General features: G+C 45.6%; 1 protein-coding gene across 1 annotated transcript in view; it reads right to left on the bottom strand.

Annotated features, from left to right (window-relative positions):
• The window catches only part of Mtmr12 (myotubularin related protein 12), a 68,338-nt gene extending 50,224 nt beyond the window's left edge, over positions 1 to 18,114 (bottom strand). Inside the window, exon 1 of the mRNA XM_050139079.1 lies at positions 17,898 to 18,114. Coding sequence (XP_049995036.1) covers positions 17,898 to 17,978 — 81 coding nt within the window. The 5' untranslated portion in view covers positions 17,979 to 18,114. The remainder of the gene's footprint in view (positions 1 to 17,897) is intronic.
• Between the last annotated feature and the right edge of the window lie 4,264 nt (positions 18,115 to 22,378).

Raw genomic sequence — 22,378 nt, 5'->3', positions numbered from 1 at the left:
GCTTTACTAAACTCCTCAGCATTTCTTAATCCACTTAAACTGAACCAAAATTAACCATCACACCTACTCGACACAAGTAATGAACCAAAATGACACTGGCCAGTAATACAGGGAAAAAATCTTGGGCTTCATTCACACCAGCTGACGGAGTTATTTCTTAGGATTTACTCTGTTGGGTAAAGCATCAATCTCTTGGTTGCCATCCCAACTCTGGAGAGTTCATGGGTATCATGGTTCACTGTGCTACAACCCTAACACTGCTGTGTACTATTTGGGCAAGACGATGCTTTCCTTCCAGAGCCACACAGCCTAAACGTCACCCTAAGAGTACCCTTTACGCCTTCTCCAAACACCCTCAACATCCAATCTAACAGCAATTATATCAATATCACCGATTGAGGACACCCACAGTCCATGTTCCTCTCCTCTGTCTACCAGCACCATCCTAATAGAGGTATTCTCATCTCTTACCCACAACACTGCAACAACTTTTCAATTAGGCTGATTGCACATGCTTTCTTTCTCATCCATTCTTCACCTTCAAGTAGGAATGATCTCTTCAAAACACAGCCTGCTGTGGCTTAGGTACTGGATAAAGACAATATTGTCTTGAGACTATAAAACCCTGTTTAACCTGGCCCATAGCTACTTGGCCTCCTACCATTTCCTCATCACTGTATTAGGTACTCAGTCTTCGCTTGGCCTCCTCTATCTCCCTCACACCCTCTCATCCGGAGTTGTCTCCACAGGCATTTCCTCTTGCTTTGAATGCCTTCCATTCCCTCTTTGGTACTGAGAATTTTGTGTATGTGTGTGTAGCTCAGTGCAAGATCATTTCCTCAGGGAAACCTTTTCTGTTGCCAAGTCCGTCCAGGCCCCTGTACCTCCTCTCCTATAATTATCTATCTCCATGGAGTCAATAAGCCCTTTGGGGCAAGTCTTTGTCCTCAGAATCTAATACAGCTCTGATACACAGTAAATACTCAAAGATTCAGCTAAACTAATTAATAATTAAAAGTAGACTTCACACTTCTTATATTTTATTTTTAATTTCCAGTGAAAGTGGAATTAATTCCAGCACTTAGGAGGGAGAGGCAGGTAAATCCCTGTGAGTTTGAGGTCAGCCTGGTCTACAGAGCAAGTTAGAGGACAGCCAGGGCTACACAAAGAAACCCTATAGTTTAAAAAAGAAACAACAGCTAGATGTGACCGTTAGTATGGCTGGCATCTCCAAATGCTCTAACCATGGCACAGTATACCAAGGAAAGAATATTCGCTTAAATACTGCCACACCATGTGTGGCACTAATCCAGACTGTCACTCACGACGCCCATCCAGAAGAACTTCAGTAGGGTGGCCTCCATGGACATATCTGGCATCATTTCAGGATCTCACAACCAGTTTATCCAGTAGACAACGAACCAACGCCTCTCTAGTAGCCTTGTTCTTTGGATGATGGAAGCTTTTTTTTTTTTTTTGGTTTTTTTTTTTTTCCTTTTTCTTTTTTTTTTTTTGTGAATAAGAAAAAAAAGTTTCCTCCTCCTCCCATCCTCCCATTTCCCTCCCCCTCCCCCCAATCTTCTCCCCCTCCCCCCTCTCTTCTCCCCCTCCCCCCACTCCTTTTTTGGTTTTTTGAGACAGGGTTTCTCTGCAACTTTAGAGCCTGTCCTGGAACTAGCTCTTGTAGACCAGGCTGGTCTTGAACTCACAGAGATCCGCCTGCCTCTGCCTCCCGAGTGCTGGGATTACAGGCACAGGCGTGTGCCACCACCACCGGCTGATGGAAGCTTTTGATCCATCTTGGTTTCTAAGATGGGCCCAGGATTCTTCTTATGCCTCTGCACCTTCTGTCACACTATCCATCAACTCTGACAGCCCGTCAGCTGTGTAATCAGCAAATGGTGACCATTTTATTCCTATAGCTATGAACTGTGACATAAAATTCCTCACAGAAAATAAATAATTTCTCACTGACCTTGTTATTATGGTTGTTTAATAATCAAGCAGAAATGGCTCTACTGGTTAAAATGACAGACTTTTCAAAAAAAATTTTCAACTCATATGAAAGTTACAAATGGTCCATGTGCTCTGCCCTGCACCTGTCACTTTTTCATTGAAATAGAGACAAAGTTTGCTATTGTTGTATAAAAGAAAAAGCAAAACACTGTTGTCACTGGGGTCATAGTATGCCTAGGCTTTTAAAGCTCTCAATGGCATGGACTCAGAATGTGGGCAAGACACAGAGGAAGAGTAGTTCTGCCACAGTGGCAGGATCTGAGCTGGGCTTTCTTCACTTCCAATTTCAGTGCCCACCTCAGTGCTTTTGGGTATTCTTTCTGTTTTAATTTAAAAAACAGTATAAGGGCTTGAAAAATAAGTCTGCCAGTTTCTGAAACTTTTCTTCCTCAGATCAAAAGGAGTGAGCTGCATCTGTTCCGGGTTCCACTGTGAGAATCAACAGTTCCCAAGGGCTTGCAGCTGCCAGTACCCCATCATCCAAGATGCCCACCCATGCTCAATCAGAAGCATACCCTTTCTAGCAACATCTATGCCAGACAAGACCTTCAGACCTGTCACGCAAAGGAGACATATCTACAGAAACTCCCAGAACCGCCATAGTTGTCAATTTGATATCTCCTTGGATCTGTTTCTGAGGAGTGGCCCCATAAATCACAGAGCTCCAGTAAGAATGAGTCAGTACTTCACGCCGCATGTCTGATAACAGAGTTCCAAAATGAACATCTCTAATACGTAGCAACTCATTTCAACAAAAACTGAGTGTCCTTTGCTGGGGACAAAGACGAATAAACTGGAGCTGGGGAAATTGCTCAGTGATGATGCCACGCAAGGATGAGAATCAGCGTCTGGATCCCCAGAACCCACAAGTACTGGGGGGTGTGGTGGACCACCTTTCATCCTAGCCTTGGAAGGTGGTAATGGAATCTCTTGAGCAAGCTGGCAAGCAAGGCTGGCTGAACTGGTGAGCCCTTCTGTCTTGATGAATAAGATGGAAGAGAAATTGGAGATAATTCTCATCAACCTCAGTCCTACTACATACACATCCACATGCATATTCACACACATGTGCCTACTAACATGCAAATATGCATAAAACCATGTCCTAGTTAGAGTTACTATTGCTATGATGAAACACAACAACCAAAAATAACTTGGGGAAGAAGGGGTTTATTTGGCTTACACTTCCACATCACTGCTCATCATTGAAGGAAGTCAGGGAAGGAACCTGATGCAGAGGCCATGGAGGAGTGCTGCTTACTGGCTTGTTCTCCATGGCTTGCTTTCTTATAGACCCAGGGCCTCCAGCACCACTCACAGTGGGCTGGGCCCTCCCACATCAATCACTAATTAAGAAAATGCCCTACAGGCTTGTCTACAGCCAGGTCTTATGGAGGCATTGTCTCAAGTGAGGTTCCCATCTCTCAAATGGCTCTAGCTTGTCTGAAGCTGATATAAAACTAGTCAGCACAACACACTAAAAAAAAAAAAAAAGCAAAAAGAATTTTTAAAAAGGAGAAAAAGATGAATCCATTTTTATTGTGAAATTCAGACAAAAAATCATTGGCTCCTTGGATAACTGAGGCAATAGTTACTAAAAGCCACAAAAAAATCTATCTGCACATTTTATTTAATTTTCATGATTCTTAATTACCCTGACTGTTCTCATTGTTCAGATTAAAAAAAAAAAAAGACTGAGCCAGGAAAAATATAGTGGACCTTTAGCCTTAGGTAAACAACTAAAGCTGTGTGTGCTCTTACCTTTAATCCAACCTGCCTCTGTCTGCAGACCTCTTCTCCAAGATGCTGCCTCTGCCCCTCGACACTCCTACTCTTAACTGAACAGCCATCCCTCCTAATCCCTCTAGTCCAGGTACAGAAGACACAGGGTCAATACAGCGCACAGTCTCTACCTCTTTAGAGAACACCATGCCCAACACCACAGCAGCACAACCTGAGTTCTAGAGTAGGGCAGGTACCAGGTACAAGGGAACACAGCAAAACACCTAACCACATTCAGAAAGGACCCAGCACCTCAGAGCCCAGACTAGCCTCCAAATCAGACCTCCTGCCTCTGTCTCCAGAGATCACAGGTGAGTACTCTACCACACTTGGCTTCAGAAAGGGATTAAAGAAGACAGCCACCCTCAGAAAAATGCCATTATCCTGAGACCTGAGCAATGGGTAGAGAGGTTAGTTGTTTGTAGAATGGCCTATACTCTTATTCATGTCCCTTTGACCAGAAGGCCTTTTTGCTTCTCCACGAGCCCTGCACTCCCTAGACAAACACTCCCATTAACTGGTCTTCTGGGTGATGATTCACCCAGCTTTTCATACGAGATCTGTTGTCAGAGCTCCATATCCAGATATCAACAGCCCCATGGACACTCACACTGCAATGTCCCTCAGTCCTTCCAACTCACACTTCAAAGCCAACTCATCACCACACTCATCTCTCTTATGAAGCTGCCTCCTGTGGGAGCTGGATAACTGGACAAACGACTCCAGGAACCAGGAGGTCATTTTCTAACTGCTGCCTGTTCCTCAGGTCCCAAGCTCTGCTTTCAGAGACTATCTAGATCAGTCCTGGCATGCTCCTATGACTACCAAGTCTTACTGCCTCTGTGTGACCCCCACCCCTGTGCATGTACTAAGACCACTCCATACATACAGGTCTCCAACCCTGTCCATCCTGGACTCTGTCCTATCCACTATCCACACATCCCCTCCTTTATAGAGATTTCCCTGATCCAGCCTTCCTCTCAAGACTGCCAAGGGGCCCTCTTCTGGATGCCCAAGACACTCTACACTTCTGTTACAGTGCTTCCCATACTTGACTGCAGTTATCTCTTACCTAGTTATCTTTCTTGCTAAGCAATGATGGCAACTCAGGGCTTAGACTGTACCTTCATGGGTTTTTACCTTCAGTTCCTACCTCGACAGAGAACAAATTGGCACTGAAAGCCTACCGAAAGAGCATATACATCAAAACATATGGAAACAAGTCCTTCTCCAGTAAGTCTTCAGTGCTAGGCGTTATTGAAAGAATAAAATAACAGTTCCACTAGAAATTCCTAAGTGCTAGAGATAGGCTCTAGATTGTCCACCAAAGAAAGTTCCTTGTTAAAGGTCTGACTGCTGGTCTGGTGCTATTGGGAGGTGATGGAAACCTGAAGCAACGTGGTGCAGTGGAAGTCTAGGGCTTCCCTCAGTGCAGATGATGGGACCCTGGTCCCTTCTGCCATGAGGTCAGTTTTGTCCCACCACACACTCCTACCACGATGTGCTACCTCATCTCAGGAAAAAACAAGGTTAACGAATCAGGGACTAGATCCTCCAAACACATAAGCCAAATAGACCTCAGCTCCTTACTGTCCAGAGAATTAAAAATTACCGCAGGGATCTAGTACAACGGCAGAGAGCTAACACACTATGCAGGTGGCTAGTGCCAGATATTGTCAAGCTGCTCTCTGAGCTGACTTCTTGGAACATAGCCTAGTTTTTCTATTCTAGAGAACAGGGGCACATTCAAGTTCAGATTTTAAACACAAGTTTTCTCACTGATGATACAGATCAGAGCCTGGATGAATCGACAACTGTCAATTCTAGGAAGCTAGATTCTTCCTGGAGGTGCTTTTGAAGGACTGGCTCCCTCAGAGCCAGCCTTACTGGGCGACTCATTCCCTGAGCCTCCCGATTCAAAGAGCAGGACAGGGTAATGGCTTTGCTGCTGATCACAGCTCTCCTCTACTAGCTATATACGCTGCTTCTGGCCATTGCAGGCACCCCTGGCCATTGCAGGCACCAAGTACTTTGTTTGATAAGAAGTCGACAGAAGAGCATCTAAAGACAGAAAGGTAGACAGACAGACATGCAATAAGAGACTAACTGACAATCTGTCTGGTTCAAGGTAACAATATCACACAGATAACTACATACCTGGTTTTTAAGGACTCTCCTGTTCAGTTTCAGCCAGAGATATCTTCATCTAAGAGGCTAGCTGGAGACTAGCATTCCAGACTAAGCATCTATTGCCTACAAACATTTGAATGCAATTTTTGATGTTTACAATGTCCACTCACAGATGCCTTGCCTATGTCATTTACTTTTACATATGTGTCCAACTTTCTGACATTGCCATTGCCATCTACAAATGTGCTGAACAGCATTTACAATTGTCCTGGAACACAGCGAGTGTAAGGAATTTTCACTCCCACTTTACAGAGAAGGCCAATAAAACTTAAAAGGGTAAACAATGCCCTTCAAGGTTCCCACAGCTAAAGTGATGAAGTTAGGGTTCATCTCACACACACACACACACACACACACACACACACACACACACACACACACACACACGTTCCAGGCATCTAACAAGTCACTAGCTTAACAACTAATACCCTCCTCTAAATGATGCTTCCCCACAGGTGTCTTCTGAGGTACTATCCTAGAGCTGGCCTCATCCACCACCATCTTTCTGAAGCCACCAGAATTCAACAAGACCAGTGAGAAGGTGGCTCAAGTGGTCAACCTCAAGGGGCTTCTGGCTCTGCTGGAAAACAGACACACAGCAATTAATATGCAAGACAGAAGAGCACTCAACGGCACCAAAAAGAGCAAGAGCTGCCTGCATTCTACACCACAGGTGAAAAGAAAGGGAGATACTGCCTAGAAGAAAGACTGCAGAACACAGTGGGAAGGGGCTAAGCACCGCCCCTCCAGGAGCTTTACAAACTGCACCTCACCTTTTTCTCTTCTCTCTCTGAGTTTCTTATTTGGTTGCATTTGAAACTGCAGTAAGAAAGTCCCTCAAATTCTAAAGTTAAAAAAAAAGTCTCCCTTCCCAATCCATGACCTTCCCCATCCCTGGGGCACATCTGAATCTCTTGATTTTGTTGTTGCTGTTCTTTTGTTTATCTGATCCCCTGGTGGCGCATTCCTTTAAACCCACACTCAGGAGGCAGAAACAGGCAGATCTCTGAGTTCAGTGCCAATCTTGTCTACAGAGAAGTTCTAGGGCAGCCAGGGCTACACAGAGAAACCCTGTCATAAAAACAAAACACCCTCTAAATCAGGAAATTTAATTCTCTCAAACCAGGAAATGAGACCTTGGGTCTCAGAGAACAGAAACAGCCACAGCCTGGGCCTCTGAAGCCAAGACAGGCTTTCTTATCAAAACCACAAGCGGATAGGGTTCTGAGAGAGCCTTACTTAGCCTTAGATGTAGGTGAGTGTAAAGGCTGGACAGACAGGGCTCTGAGGTGGGAAATGGAAGCTGCACTAGACAGGGCCCCTACTGCTGGGTCGTGCAGATCTCAAAGCAGTCCAGACAGGAAGCAGAAGAAGCTCTAGACAGGGAGGGTGCTAACACAAATGAAGACACTGTCACCGAGGTGCCACAGAGGACACTCTGTGGCTGTGACTGCCTATTACAGGCTAGTGAGGGAAACTTGAGAGGCTGACTTCAGAGAAGGAAACCAAGCTAAACTGGATCAATGCAACACTTCTCATGCTGCTCCAATCCCAGGCCTCCCTCAAAGCCTTGGACACGATACTGATGCAGAAGGACATCAAAGAAACTCTGAACCCCTGTGAAAAAACACAGGTACAGGCAGGGAGGCCTGGGCGGCCACAGGGGATGGCATACTCCCAGTAGAGACAAGGTACCCGTCAGGTCCTGATCTGGGTCTATATGGTTTATTTCTTCTCCTCTTCAAAACAAGTCTTCAAGAAAGACAGTTGTACAAATTTTATAGTGACAAGTCTCAAAGAAGAAACAGTCCCAGGTCTGTGTGGACACCTCCTTCCCATCCACTTCCTCCTGGTACTCAGTTCAGGAAACGAAAATATGTATGCAAGTACACATGCAGTCACACACACTCACACACACACAACTGCAGTTTCTGGGGTAGTGAGGAATAACTATAATTAACAATATAGGCCTGGGGGTATAGCTCAGTGTTAGCACACTTGTGTACCATGAGTGAGACCCAGGTTCAATATCAGCACCAAAAACATAAAAACTAAACAAAAACAATTAACAATTAGCATCTATCAAATATTGTGTTACCAGCTTTCAATGAATCATTTCATGTAAGACTAATAGCACCCTTTTGAACTACACAATATTATTATTATTCCCACTTATAGTCCAGAAAATTGAGGCTCGCGGATGCTAATATGTGGAAAGTAACGATGGCCCTGTCTGGATGTGCACAAGTGCTAGAAGAAAAGTGACAGGTGGCAGTCAGTACTGGGCTGACACTGCTTTATAGCCTAAGCTAAGGGATGTGATTAACAGCAGCTGCAGAGACATATGGCACTGCCTTCTGTGGCTCACGCCCCATCATCTTCCCCGGAACTGCTCCACATTGCTTAAAGAACCAGGAGAAGTTAAAAGCCTTGGAGCGAGGGGCAAATAGAGTTTGCCTGTTGGCTTGTTAAGAGTCAGGCTGACCTGGTGGTAAGGAATCCTTCCCGAACTGAAAACGTTCCTGCAGATTTACCCCCTTTTCGCGGCCATGCAGAGATGTGTGTGCTTGTGGAAGATGCAGACAGATGCCCAACCACACATTCCCAACACACCTGTAAGCTTTCAAGCTGTCCTCTTGTCTGCCTGTCTTCTTGTCTGCCCCCTCCTTCCCACACCAAATCCCACGGTATGCCTGAACTTTGCAAGTCCCAGCAGCCTTCACAGAAGCCCAGTGCTTTGTGAAGAGCCTCCTCTACACTGGGCATACCTCCCTCTTAGGCAGCCAGCTCCTACCTCTGTGCTTTAGAGCCATCTGGAGACCTGCTGTCCCTCAACACAATGGGAAGCTCCTGCATACAGTTTCTTTGGATTCCTAATTTTAGCCATAGTTAAGCAATGGTAGGTACACAAAGATGCTGAACAAATAAAGAATCTTCCAGTTCTAGCTATTAATAATAAGAGCATCTATAAGCTTATAAGCTGTCAGGCATCTTCCACAAGGCCAGCATGGAGCAGAATATTTTACATGTACTTCTCACCCCTAAAATAAGACTGTGGTGAAGATACCTATCCATGTCACAGGAGAAAGAAGAAAGAAAGGTGAAGGCCACATCTAAGGTCACCATGAAGTGATTGATCCAGAACCAGAAACCTCTCGAATCACAGGCTGAAGCTCTTCTGTGATATGGCCATCTTTCCCATCCCCAAGCTCCCACCATGACCAGTCTACTCTTTAGCTGTCTCTCTGCTCCAGTCTCTCACAGTGGCAACCTTACCCACAACAGCTGATGGATGGGCTTCCAGTGCCACACGGTATCCCTGCCTTCTGTGTGCCACATACTGAGTGTTTGACCTATTGAGTTCTTGGGCACAACACCCAGGGAACACTAGAGTTTCTCTTGCCACTCCAGGCCTTGCTACTTACTGAGCAGGTAGAAAACAATAATCATTAAGGACAAAAAGGGAGCTGGGTGGTGGTGGTGCACGCCTCTATCCCAGCACTCAGGAGGCAGAAGCAGGTGAATCGCTGTGAGTTCAAGGTGATATTTAGACCCTGACATTTTGGCTCTCTTCCCCAAAAGCAAGCAATAGAGGAGGTAAATGCTACCTGTGAAAGGCTACCTCCCAACCCTGATAATACAAGATGGACACAAGAAATGGACTACTGAACTAGTAAGCCAAAACAGCACAGTCCTGGAAATGCCTTTGAAATAAACAGAAGGCATTTGATTTTGCTTAAGCTAATTGTGATTTCATTTGATCCACTCATACCTTAACTGAGTCCCTCCCTGGACACATGTGATAAATGGACAAAATTTGGCCTTTGACAGAAAAGCCAGATAGAAATAAGCAAAGAGGAAAAGTCAGTCTAGGGCACACAATGAAACCAGTAAAATGCCAAAGGCCAATGTTAATAAAAAAAAAAAAAAAAAAACGCTGACGCCTGTGTTCTTACTAGGTCGAATTTTAAATATAATCAAATCGTTCTCAATGTATAAAGGAACAAAAAAGGAAAAGAAACTTTCAGAGATAGTGAAAACTACTGTTACCGCAGTGAACTTTCCTCTCACGGCAACCATGGCAACCACCACAACAAAACACTCCACTTATTAACACCTTAGCCAGAAAGAGTTCTTGCCTCTAAGATGACTAAGCAAGCCCTGCATGGAACAACCTAGTGGCATCATCATCATCACCATAATAATAATCACCTATACTTATAGAAGGCTTCCTAAAGGCAGTCAGAGTTAATGGTCATGAGTGGTCACACACCTATGATATAAGAAGGGTGTTGCTACCATTCCAATTCTCCAGTTGGAAAACAAGAAGTTTAAAGGAGCTACCCTCCCCTGCTAGCATGCGGAGCCATTGGCAAGCGTTTGCTTTCTGTAGTTATGTCCCACAAGGTGTGCAGGGGTAGAGGTGGGCTCCAATGTCCTTCCACCTCATTTCTCTCCATCTTCTTCCCGAAGCAACAGATTATTCTAGTTCAAAGTCAGATATAGCCTTCCAGCACCTAGGAGGTTAATGCAGGAGGATCACGAAAGGTTTGAGGCCAGTCTGGGATACCCAGCTTGTTCCAGGTCAAGTCTTGGCCAAAATATGACATGCACAAACAACTAAAAATAAAATATATCAGGGCTGGGAAAAATAGCTCAGTGTTTAAGAGAACATACTGCTCTTCCTAGGGACCTAAGTTCAATTCCCAGAACCCACCTCAGGTGGCTCACAACTGCCTATAACCCCAGCTCTAAGGGGATCTAACACCTCTGACCTCTGTGGACACTTGCATTCATGTGCAAATACCCACACATACAGATAATTAAAATAAATCTTTAAAAATAAAATAAATTTTGCAGGGCATGGTGGTGTGCAACTTTGATCTAAGCACTTGAGAAGCAGAGACAGACAGATCTCTGTGAATTCAAGGCCATCCTGGTCTATATAAGCCTAGCAAAGTGAAGAATGCAGCTTCAAAGGCTGCAAACCTATTGATGAGACACAAGGACAATTCCCTGCTGTTAAGACAGCTTGTACATACCCTATGAATATGGGGCAGTTCATCTTCAAATCTGATAACCATATGCAGCCTGGAAAGTTTTACACATCTGCATTGCAACCACACAACACATACATGCAAACACATATGCACAGACAAGGCCTGAACAAACTCCAAACAGATTCTTTCTGAAACCCACTTGTCACATGGGATGATTCCATGCAGAACAGTCGAAAAGCATCCAACATCCTGCTGAGGACATGCAGAAAAGAATGACAGCTTTAACCTAGTAACCATTTAGGATTGAGGATACTTAGGATGCACCTTTCTGCATCCTAAGGTTCTTCCTGCATCCTAAAGTTCTGACTCTGTCCTTCCGGTACCCTCGTACATCTGCCGCTGACTGAGTTCCACTGCCATCCTGGGAGTAATGCTGGAGATGGCAGGAGGGTGTAAAGGATGAACTGGCCCTAAGAGGATGGCAGCATGTGGCAGCTGTTTGGTCAGAATGCAGGAAGTGCTACTTGGCAGAGCCTTCGGATGCACCATCTGCAAATTGTATAGTGTTGGATCTGACCCAGGGAGATGCCACAGGAAACACATGTAGGAGAAAAAAAAAAAAAGCGGAAGCTTGGACAGATCATCAAACTAAAGCCACAGCTAAGAAAGTGATTGTTTTAGGAAGAACTTTTTTTTTCTTTCTTTCTTTCTTTCTTTTTTTTTTTTTCTGAGACAGGGTTTCTCTGTAGCTTTGGAGCCTGTCCTGGAACTAGCTCTTATAGACCAGGCTGGCCTCGAACTCACAGAGATCTGCCTGCCTCTGCCTCCCGAGTGCTGGAATTAAAGGTATATACCACCACTGCCCAGCAGGAAAAACTTTTGATATCTTTCTGTGGCCTATTACATCATTATCAGCAACCGCCAACTTTGAGGTAATTTGGCGGGGGCAATGAGGATACGACTCAGTGCTAGAGTGCTTGCCTAACACCTCAGGCCTTGGGTTCAATCCCCAGCCCAACTAATTAATTATAATACATAATAAATAAATACTTGCTAAGGGAAGAGGACCAGCCTGTATATTTTAATATTGCATTAACAGAAGAAAAGCAGTGTGTCTCATACACATAGATGGCAAGCACTGGATGCATTAAAAACCAGTGGGGAAAGTGTCTAAGCTTTTTAAAAAAAAAATGTTCAAAATGGAGAAAAGGCTATGGCGTTATAGATTAAAAAAAAAAAAAGCAGGGCCATGGAGATGGCTGAGTGAGTAAATGCTCTTGTCTCCAAGCCTGACAACGTGAGTTCAATTCCTGGGGTCTACACCGTGGAAGGAGAAAAGAACCAACTCCTCAGAGTTGTCTTCTATAAACACGCTGGGCGTGCACATGGGCTCGTGTGTGTGTGTGTGTGTGTGTGTGTGTGTGTGTGTGTGTGTACTAAATTTTAAATGTAAAAACAACAAAAAAGTAATGCATCTAAGCCAGAAAGTGATAGTGTCTGCCTTTAACCCTAGCACTTGGGAGGCAAAGTCAGGTGGATCTCTGAGTTTGAGGCCACCCTGAACTACAGAGCAAGTTTCAGGGCAGCCAGGCTAGAGAGAAACACTGCTCCCCCCCCCCCAACAAAGAAAACAAAGAAACAAAAACCCATCAAAACAAAAAACATGCAAAAAAACAAAAAACAATACATCTAAACTTTGCCTTTAAAAGTATTTTTACTGCCAGGACTGAGGCAGAATATCTGTTCTAGGATAAGCTAATTTCTTCTTCATACTATTTATCCACCAAAGTCATCAAAGTAAGTGATCCTTACATCAAGTTGGCCATGATGGTGTACATATGTAATCCTAGCACTCAGGAGGCTAAGGAAGCAAGCTTGATTTCCAGACTAACTTGGTCTACATGGAGTTCAACGCTAGCTGGGGCTACATAGGTAGACACTGTATCAAAATATACACAAAACAAAATGTTTTAAATTTTTTGGTGTCTATTCTGTAGACCACGATAGCTTGACTGGATGCCTGGAATGCTGGGTACACAGAGTAGAGGCTGAGTAAGCATCTGCTGAGCTAGAAAACAGGGCCTCTCAAGACGAAGTCAGCCAAGAGTCCCTGTACCTTCAGTAAGTCTCAGAGCAGCACCTAACAACAACCAAGGGGAACTGTCATGGAAAGACACAGGTGAGAAAGTACTTCAGTGTGCCACAGCCATGGAAACAAGCCTGTTATGCTAACGAAAATCTCCTGACTCCACAAATAAATGAAGAAGGAAACACAGAATCAGACCATTCCCGTTTAAATACTGTACGCTAGGATCAAATAGCCACAAATACAGGATTACAGGTTCAGTCCTCACCAAAGAAATGGTCCTACACGAGGACTAGGAAATAATGCATTTGTTTCCTTGGGAGATAAAGAGAAAATGTATAGTTCTTACAGTTAAAAAAAAATTCCTTTTCCATCTCCATCTCTCTTCTTGCCTTTTCTCCCTGTCTTAGTGTTTCTGTTGCTGTGATAAAACACTTTTGACCAAAAGCAACTGGAGGAAGAAAGGCTTTACTTGGCTCACCCACCTTCCAGGTCACACTCCATCACTAAGGGACTGCACCTTGAGAGCTAACATTCTCCAGGTTGAAGCTTTCTATTTATAAAGCACTGAATCCCGACGGAAGGCACTTCTGTCGAGAGGCACCTTCCTCCTAGTACTGCCGGGAGTCCTCTCCGACAAGATCCTGGGCCCAGTCACTGGCCATAGCTAATCATTAAAAATGGCCAAAAGGGCTGGGGAAATGACTCAGCAGTTAAGAATACTTGTTGCTCTTGGAGAAGTCCCGGATTCGATTCCCAGCACCCAACCGTGACTTATAACTAACTATCTGTAACTCCAGTTCCAGGTGCTCAGATGACCTCTTTCTTCATATCTGGACACCAGGGGAAACATGTGGTACATATTCAGGGAAAACACTCACACACATATAAAATAAATAAATCCTTTTAAAAATGTTAAGGTAGCTTAGGAAAGAACTGGTAAATCTGAAGAATCAGAACTGTCATTCAGTCTCAGTTTTCTAAGTACAGAATCATCCCATCTGAACATCAATTACTTCAGCTACTTGCACTACCGGGCCTCTCCTATCGCTATTCTCCACTGAAGAACAAAGGCCTAACTGTAGCTTAACAACTGATACGGAGCGATGTTTACAGAATCCATTTTTGGTGAAAATGGCAGCTGAGAGAATATGACTGGTAGTATTAATCCCACTGGTGAGCTCCACCCACACCCATACATTGTACACATTTATCTAATAGGATGCATTCTAAGTTAGCAAGTTTGTAATTTTCTCTTCAGAGAGTGTGTGTACGTGTGGGGTGCTCACATGCCACGGTGTGAAAGTCACTTCTCTCCTGCCATTTGAGGCCCGTAGATTGAACTCAGGTCCTTTGGGTTCTCCGATGTGGCAGCAGGTTCCCTTACCCACTGCACCATCTCCCCAGCACAAGTTCATTACATGGGCGGTTAGCGCCAAATCCAGCCCCCCCCCTTTTTTGTAAGATTTTTATTTTTGTGTCTGTGCGTGTGTATGTGAATGTTTGCCACAAGTGTGTGTCTGAGGAGGCCAGAAGAGGGACCCTGGAGTTATAGGGGGTTGCAACGTACTGTTGTTGGTGCCGAGAACCAAACTCAGGTCCTCTGCAAGACCTAATAAGCAGCGCAAGTTTCCAACTGTTACTTAATCTTCGGTATAACTTCATCTGCCTTTTCTACAGTGAACACTTTTGCCTCCTGACATCATAATTCAAACAGGTGTTCCATTTTCACACTGAACGTGGTTTTGTACTCAAAGTATCACCAGATGTGTCCCTGGAACACAGCTCAACATGTCTGCTACACAGTGCCAGGAAGAGTCCAACCTGTGGCCGAGGCCGGGCTAGGATAGGGGTGCAGTGATGTTTCTAGGCGCCCGCTGTCTATCTAGCAGCAGGGTGGCCCCAGATTCCTGCCTCCTGGACACCTCCACCAGCTTCCCACTTACTAGTTACCCTCTGAACAGATCATGCCATGACTAAAGGTCCTAAGCCACAGTTCAGGATTTCACCTACCACGCTCGGGAGAATCGATGACAAAACAACTCAGGTTACTTAGGCAGAGGTCCAAAAGCTGGAGTCAGCTACTACCCTACATTTCAGGCTATCAAATGCTGGAGTCAGCTACTACCCTACACTATAGGCTATCAAATGCAGTTCCTTTGGATCACAGGGGGAAAAAAAGAGAGAGAGATAATATTTAACAACTTCATCTTCAACTACTTAGTGAATGCTTTTGAACAGGAAGTACTGGCCCTTGATATTTTGGCTCTCTGAAGCTGCCTTTGCAAGTTCTAAGAAGTGATCCACAGGCTTATCACCAGGAACAGGCATCATTACACTACAGGGTTTAAAGGTTCTGGCAACTCAGTCAACCACCAAGAAGAAAGCATCTTAGCTGACAAAATTACCAACAAGGAAAAGCTAGTACAAAGTCGGAGTGAAGCCCAGCGGTGGTGGCGCACGCCTTTAATCCCAGCACTCGAGAGGCCGAGGCAGGCGGATCTCTGGGAGTTCGAGGCCAGCCCGGTCTACAAGAGCTAGTTCCGGGACAAGCACCAAAGCTACAAAGAAACCCAGTCTCGAAAAACAAAAAAGCAAAAACAAAGTCAGAGTGAAGGGCTGGGGATGTGGCTCAGTGGTAGAGCATTTGTCACGATGGAGATCCTAGAGTTTCTCTCCAGCACTGCACAAAGGGAAAAAGTAATACCAGATGGGGCGGGGCCTCTTCAGGGTAGTGTGGTTCGGGGTGATGTAGCTGAAGACCAAAATAAATAAAACGCACCTATAGTCCTCAGAACACACAAGACAGACAGACAGACAGGAGAGCAGAAGGAGGGTAGAAAGAGTGGATGCCAGTCTTCATAGAAGTGTCCTGAGGCTCCCACTGGGTGAACCAAGAGGGCATCGGACGCTGAGCCACATCAGCAACACTCTCAGGGCCGCTCATCCATGTCTAGCAGCATGGTGGCTAGCAAAGCTATCTACTTCAAAATAAACTGCCTTCTCCCCTCCTCCCACCATTATCCTTTAATAAACCATGCACAGCTGAGAACTTCATCCAGTACAAACTCCAACCAAGATGCCCAGCATCCTCACGGCAGCTTTCGATGCAGAAACACAAAAGTGCCTTCTAAAAGGACTCGAAAACTGTGACCACAGAGAGCTGAACCACTCGCTGTCTTTCCGACCACCGCTCAGAGGAAATACCGAGCGGGGGGCCTGTGGGCAAAGAGTGCGCATTCAGATGAAGGAGCTGAGCGCGTTTGAACTCTGACCACACTTCAGGAAACGTCCCACTTGTGGTTGACTCCCGCAAACTAGGGAAGCTTACAAAGTTACCTTTCAACTAGGGTGCTATCACAGAAAGATAATGAGAAACTGACCACTTTACCTCTAGAGGATACAGGGAGAGACTGGTGAACATGGAAGCTGACCCTGTCTCTCTTATCAAGTTACGACAGAGGAAGTGGTTTTTATTTGAAAATTAAGACTAAAAATAGGACCCATTTTACTACTCTCCACTTGAGGTCTGGATTTTAAGACACATATGCAAAGGTCGCAAGGCCCTAGGTCTCTGATTTTACATCCCTGGCCCACCTGTTTCCTCACTTAACAGAGGTAAAAAGTGAGAAGACATTGGGAGGCAGTGAATTTGGCAAAGCACCTACCTACATACTACTGATCAAATTGCAGAAGTTGGGCCCAATACGTAGTACCGTCTTTAGTCCTAGCACTCCGAAAACAGAGGCAGGTGGATCTCTGTGAGTTGGAGGCCAGCCTGGTCTACAGAACGAGTTCCAGGACAACCAGGCTACATAATAGAGAGACCCTGTCTCCAACAAACAAACAAACAAGTAAAATCGCAGAAGCAGAATACAACCTTCACAAATCCAAAATGAGAAGGCGTCTATTAAAAGATAAAGAAGGCCCAGAGGTCTTCAACATGGCTAGGTTGTACCTCTCCCTCCCTGCGTCTTCTCATCCAGGAACACTGTCAACAGGCAGCCTGCCCTGTCCAGGACCCCTTACCTAGACCACTCTTCCCAGGTTCCTAACATCTTCCCAGTCTTGACTGAAATATCACCTTGCAAGAATGAAAGGATGCCTTTCCCCCATTATCGTCTAAAAACCGTAAATTAACTTATGTATATCGTTTACTGTTTCTCTTTTTACGTAAGCTCCCGGGGAACGCGATCTTTGTTCTGTTCACTGATACTTATCACAAGCGTTCAGGATCGTGCCCGGCACATAGTAGGAACTCAGAAATTCATTTCCCCAGTGACTGTGCTTCTTGACTAAAAACTGCACAGATTGGAAGGAGTGAGATGAAAAGGGAGCGGGAGGAGGATTCTCTAGGGAGAAACGGAAAGAGGCCAGGGCCGACCCACATTCCCTACAGCAGCGCCGACGGGGAAGCAGTGCACCACGTCCCGCCAGTGGCATCAAATGGCACTAAAGGCAGCAGGATTCGCGACAGACGAGCTCTCAAAATTCACGGAGAAAGTCCAGGGCATGGCATACCCACCAGGCTGCGGGCTGCTGGAGGAACCCCGCAGGAGTCCCGACCACGCAGCCCTTCTGCTCCCTTCCCCTCCGGATACCTGGGGCGCCCCAGCTCCGGACTCCGGCTCCCGCCCATAGGCGCGGGTGACGAGCGACAGGGCCCTGCCCCAGCACCTGCACAGCCAGCCTCAGGGGTCCGGGCCGAGGCTCGCCCGGAGGCCCCAAGGCGTCCAGCCGCTTCGCCCCGCCCGGCACCCGGCAGGAAGCGCCCCTGCCCCGGCCGCTCCACCCGCCGCCGCGCTCGCCCGGCGCTCTCTCACCTCAGGACGCACGTACGATACGAAAGAAGGCTTGGGCGCCTTGGTGCCGCCGCCACCGCCGACTCCCCCTTTCCCCAGCATTCCCCCGCCTGGCGAAGCAGCGACGCGCGGCAGCAGAGGCGGCGGCTCAGGCTCGGGCTCCGGCAGCGGCCGCGGCCACCAGCACCAGCGGCCGGGGCTCCGCCCATCCCTAGGGCCGCGGCGGCCGCGGTACCGCCCGCATCCGGCTCCGCCGCTGACACGGTTCGCCCCGCCCAGGTCGCGCGCCCCGCCCACCGGCGTGGGACACACCCACTGCCGCTCTCGCTTCGCAGGCTGGGAGGTCCCGCCCACAGCCTTGGAGAGGGCCACGCCCACGCTCTTGTTGGCCCGAGCATCTAAGCGCCTTTTCTGGCTTCTTGCTCGGTTGGTCTGTCTCAGGCAGAGCCCGCCCCCCCCGGGCGTCCTCTGATTGGTTGCGGGGCGCTACCTGAAGAGATATTTGCTCTAGCCAATCCTGAGAGCGTTCTCTCCGGACTGCCCCACGATTGGATAGCGGGAATGTCGCCTTTGTCCAATGATCCTGCGGTCACTAAGTTGTTGCGGGCAGTCGTTCAAAGCCTTGGCTTTAATTATTTGCCAGCACCTTCGAAACTCAGCGTCCGAAAGCTTGCTGAACAGAATCCCTCCGTAGTGGTTTCGAACCCACTGGACGACGTTCAGACTTTAGACAAAAGAGAGACAGAACAGACAGGAACTAAATGGTAGACTGAAGAGACCATAAAATGTTTTGTCAAATTCAAACTTTTGTTCCTTGCATTGTTTCTAACTGGTAAGCCATCAAAAGCCATTAGGAGTTATCTAGTCTCCCAACTTATCGACAAATCTCTCATTTTACGCCAAGATTGTAAATAAAACATACACACCGTTTAAATTCCACCTTTTGGGCACTTGCTACTGCGTGAGACAGAAGAAGACTGCAGTTCGTTAGACTTTCATTTACTGGGACCAGCCAATAAACATTAGCAGTTAAATTTTCAAGTGTCCGGCACCTTGCTGTGCATTGTTCTAAACAATAGGCTTGGGGTTATTTTTTTTTCCTTTCTTTTCTTTTTTTTTTAATCCCAGCTCTTCTTCCCAGAGCTCTCCGAAATAAAATATAGGTGACTAAGTGGGAGTGGCTATGCACACCTGTCATCGCAACTCCTGGGAAGCCAGACAAGAAGATTGTGAATTTGGACTCGGACTACTTAGTCAGGTCAACCTGGGCTATAATAAAATTATCTCAAAAACTAGCAAAAGATTAACTGATTTTTCCAGGTTGGTTCCCAGGAAGAAGTCAAGGGACCGCTCGGTTCAGTTGTGAGAATTGGCCAGACAGATTCTGTTGCTTTTGTTTTCAACATCTGGACCAATTCATGAACAGAAATACTGGCTTTTGATAGAAATTTGCCTAGCAAATGTCCCTCCCCTTCAGGCCATTGTTCATTAAAACATTACTTTAATACCCTGATCTTTAATATCCGCTGATGGCGAGCCCAGTTGTAATATAATATGATTCTGGAAACTTGACACTGTCTCTGATCTACACACTTCCCAGGAATTAAAGCCAGCAAATCGGAGTTTTTAAATACCTAAAAGCCAGCTGGTTTGCCATTTTCTGAATGTGCCCCTTCCTCTCCCCTCCCCACTTCATATGTTAGAACATAACCTCATGTGATATTGTTAAGAAATGGGGCTTGGAAAAAGAGGGGGGGAGGAAAAAGAAGAAAAAGAAAGAAAAGAAGAATAAAAAATAATAATAATAAAAAGAAATGAAGCGCAGCTTCACACAGCAAGATGACCGGATCCTTCACAGATTTGTCGTTCTTGTTGGCCTCTGCCTTTTGCCGGAGGGTTTCAATAATGGAGTGCTCAGGGTTGATCTCCAGCTGCTTCTTTGAAACTGCACTCGTAGGGCTGGAGAGATGACTCAGTGGTTAAGAGCACCCGCTGTTCTTCTAGAGAACCCGGGTTCAATTCCCAGCACCCACATGGCAGCTCACAACTGTCTGTAATTCCAAGATCTGACACTCACAGACATACATGCAGAAAACCACCAATGCACATAAAATAAAATAAAAAGAAAGAAACGTCACTCCTGTCTTCTGGCTTCAGCCTAGAGGATCCCCAGACATTGCTAATGGGATCTACAGGATGATCAAGCTTGGTCGAGGTATTGATGAGGATGATCCTACTGTGGATGATACCAGCGCTGCTGTAACTGAAGAAATGCCACCCCTGGGAGGAGATGACGACACATCACGCATGGAAGGAGTAGACTAAACTTCACCAGAAGTCTATGTTTGATGCTTACTTTCATTCCTTCTGATAATATATTTCCCGGGATTTTTGTATATTTTTGTTAACATTTAAAACATCCGTATGGCGTGAAAACTAAGAAGAAGAGAACATTTCTTTCTTCCTGTGTGATTCTGTGATACTATAGGTTTGATTCAGTAGGTTGGAAGAACATTTATTGTAAGGTATAATGTAACCTATTAACTTCGTGGTCTGAAGTGTTTAGCTGTCGCGCTAGATTCCTTATTAGACCAAATAATTTGGCACTTGGATTTTTCTGAAATATAGCTTCATGCTTAAAAGGAAAAACAGATGGCTTCAGTTTCATCTTAAAAAATTTCATCCCGTATAGTTAAATTCTGCAGGTGCTGGTCTTCGAAGTAAGCACACAAGCTAAAACAACGGAGGAATTCCCTTTGTGATTGGTTTTCCAAAGTACTGAGAATAAAATCCTAAGCTTCCCTAGGTCTTGTAACTCAGTAAGGTCTGTGAGTGGAAATATAGCGCCCGATCCCATTCTGCTTTAAAAGGTAAATACATATGAGAAAAAAAAGAAATGGGGCTTGGAGGGGGTGATTAAGTCCTGAGGGAATGTCCTTATAAGAGAGAGCAGAGGGCTCTGGCTAGCCTTCCCTGTGAGAGGGCTCAACAAGGACAGGGTCACCCTTCCCAACTTGGAAATTACTGATGCCTTGTTCTGCACTTTCCTAGTCTCCAGAACAGTGAGAAGCAATTTCCTGTTATTTATAAATTACCAACTGTAAGGTATTCTGTTACAGCAGCAGGCATAGACTCATACTTGCTCCTAGAGTCAGTTTTCACTCACTGATAAACATTGCTTTTTTTAAGTATATATATTTGTGTGTGTGTGTGTGTGTGTGTGTGTGTGTGTGTGTGTGCCCATGGCGGGGGGATGTCTCATATTCCTTAGGGCTGGAGTTATAGACAGTTATAAGATACCCAATGTTAGTACTAAGAACCAAATTCAGGTCAAGAGCAAATGCTCCTAATTCCTGAGCCGGGCTGAATTATCTTGGTTGTCAATTCAGTGGAATCTGGAATGAACAACAGACACACCTATGGGCAGGTCTCTGAGAACATTTCCAGGAAAGCTTGACTGGGGGGGGGGGGAGACATTCCTCAGGAGTAGGTTGACCTCCCAGCAGGTGAGCCTGACACAAACGCAGAGAAAATCAGTGCAGCTCCCTTGCCTGTCTTAATTCCCACTGGAGAGTGTGCCAACCTTCATTGCTGCAACTGTTGTTACCCTGCACGGATATCAGGCTCCAACCTGGACCTGTGGCTCCCCAAGAATCTTCCAGGCCTTCAGCACCACATTGGGACTGCTAAGGCATCCAGCTCCCTGGACTGAGCAGCCACTAGGTTCTTTGTGTCTCCAGCATGCAGACAGCCATTGCTGAACTACAGGGCCCATATCGGCTGTAAGCTTTTCTAGTAAATTCTGTTTGCAATATAATAGATCCCCTTTACAGTCCTACTGGTTCTGTCCATCTAGCCTTACCTAGCACACATATTTTCTTTAATTAAGGGACAGTAAGAAAGGGAGTGAAGAGAAAACAAACTAAAAGCAGTTTCTATCTTGCTCTTATGGTTATCCAGCTACCAGCATAGGTTCGGTCTTTAGGGTGTGAATCAAATCTCATGAGAAGAGTCATTCCCACTGTCTGAAAAACCTGTCCTACCAAGGATATTCTAATCTCTATCTGTTGGTAAACAGCTGGGCCTGGAAGATAGCTCAGCAGTTAAGAGCACTCTTTCAGAGGACCCAGAACTTATATGGTGTCTCACAACCATCTATAACTCCAGTTCTAGGGGATCCAATTGCATTTTTTGCCCATAGAGGGCACGTGCACACATGTGGTGTCCATGAATACACATGAAGGCAAAACATTCATATAAAATAAAAATAAATATTTTTTAGAAGAACACGCACTCGGGAAGCAGAGGCAGGCGGATCTCTGTGAGTTCGAGACCAGCCTGGTCTACAGAGCTAGTTCCAGGACAGGCTCCAAAGCCACAGAGAAACCCTGTCTCGAAAAACCAAAGAAAGAAGAAGAAGAAGAAGAAGAAGAAGAAGAAGAAGAAGAAGAAGAAGAAGAAGAAGAAGAAGAAGAAGAAGAAGAAGAAGAAGAAGAAGAAGA

The sequence above is a fragment of the Alexandromys fortis genome, unplaced genomic scaffold, assembly GCF_014885135.2.
Source record: "Alexandromys fortis isolate MF-2015 unplaced genomic scaffold, M_Fortis_MF-2015_v1.1 scaffold_37, whole genome shotgun sequence".
NCBI classification, from domain to species: domain Eukaryota; kingdom Metazoa; phylum Chordata; class Mammalia; order Rodentia; family Cricetidae; genus Alexandromys; species Alexandromys fortis.
This window is presented reverse-complemented; position numbering and strand designations above follow the sequence as displayed.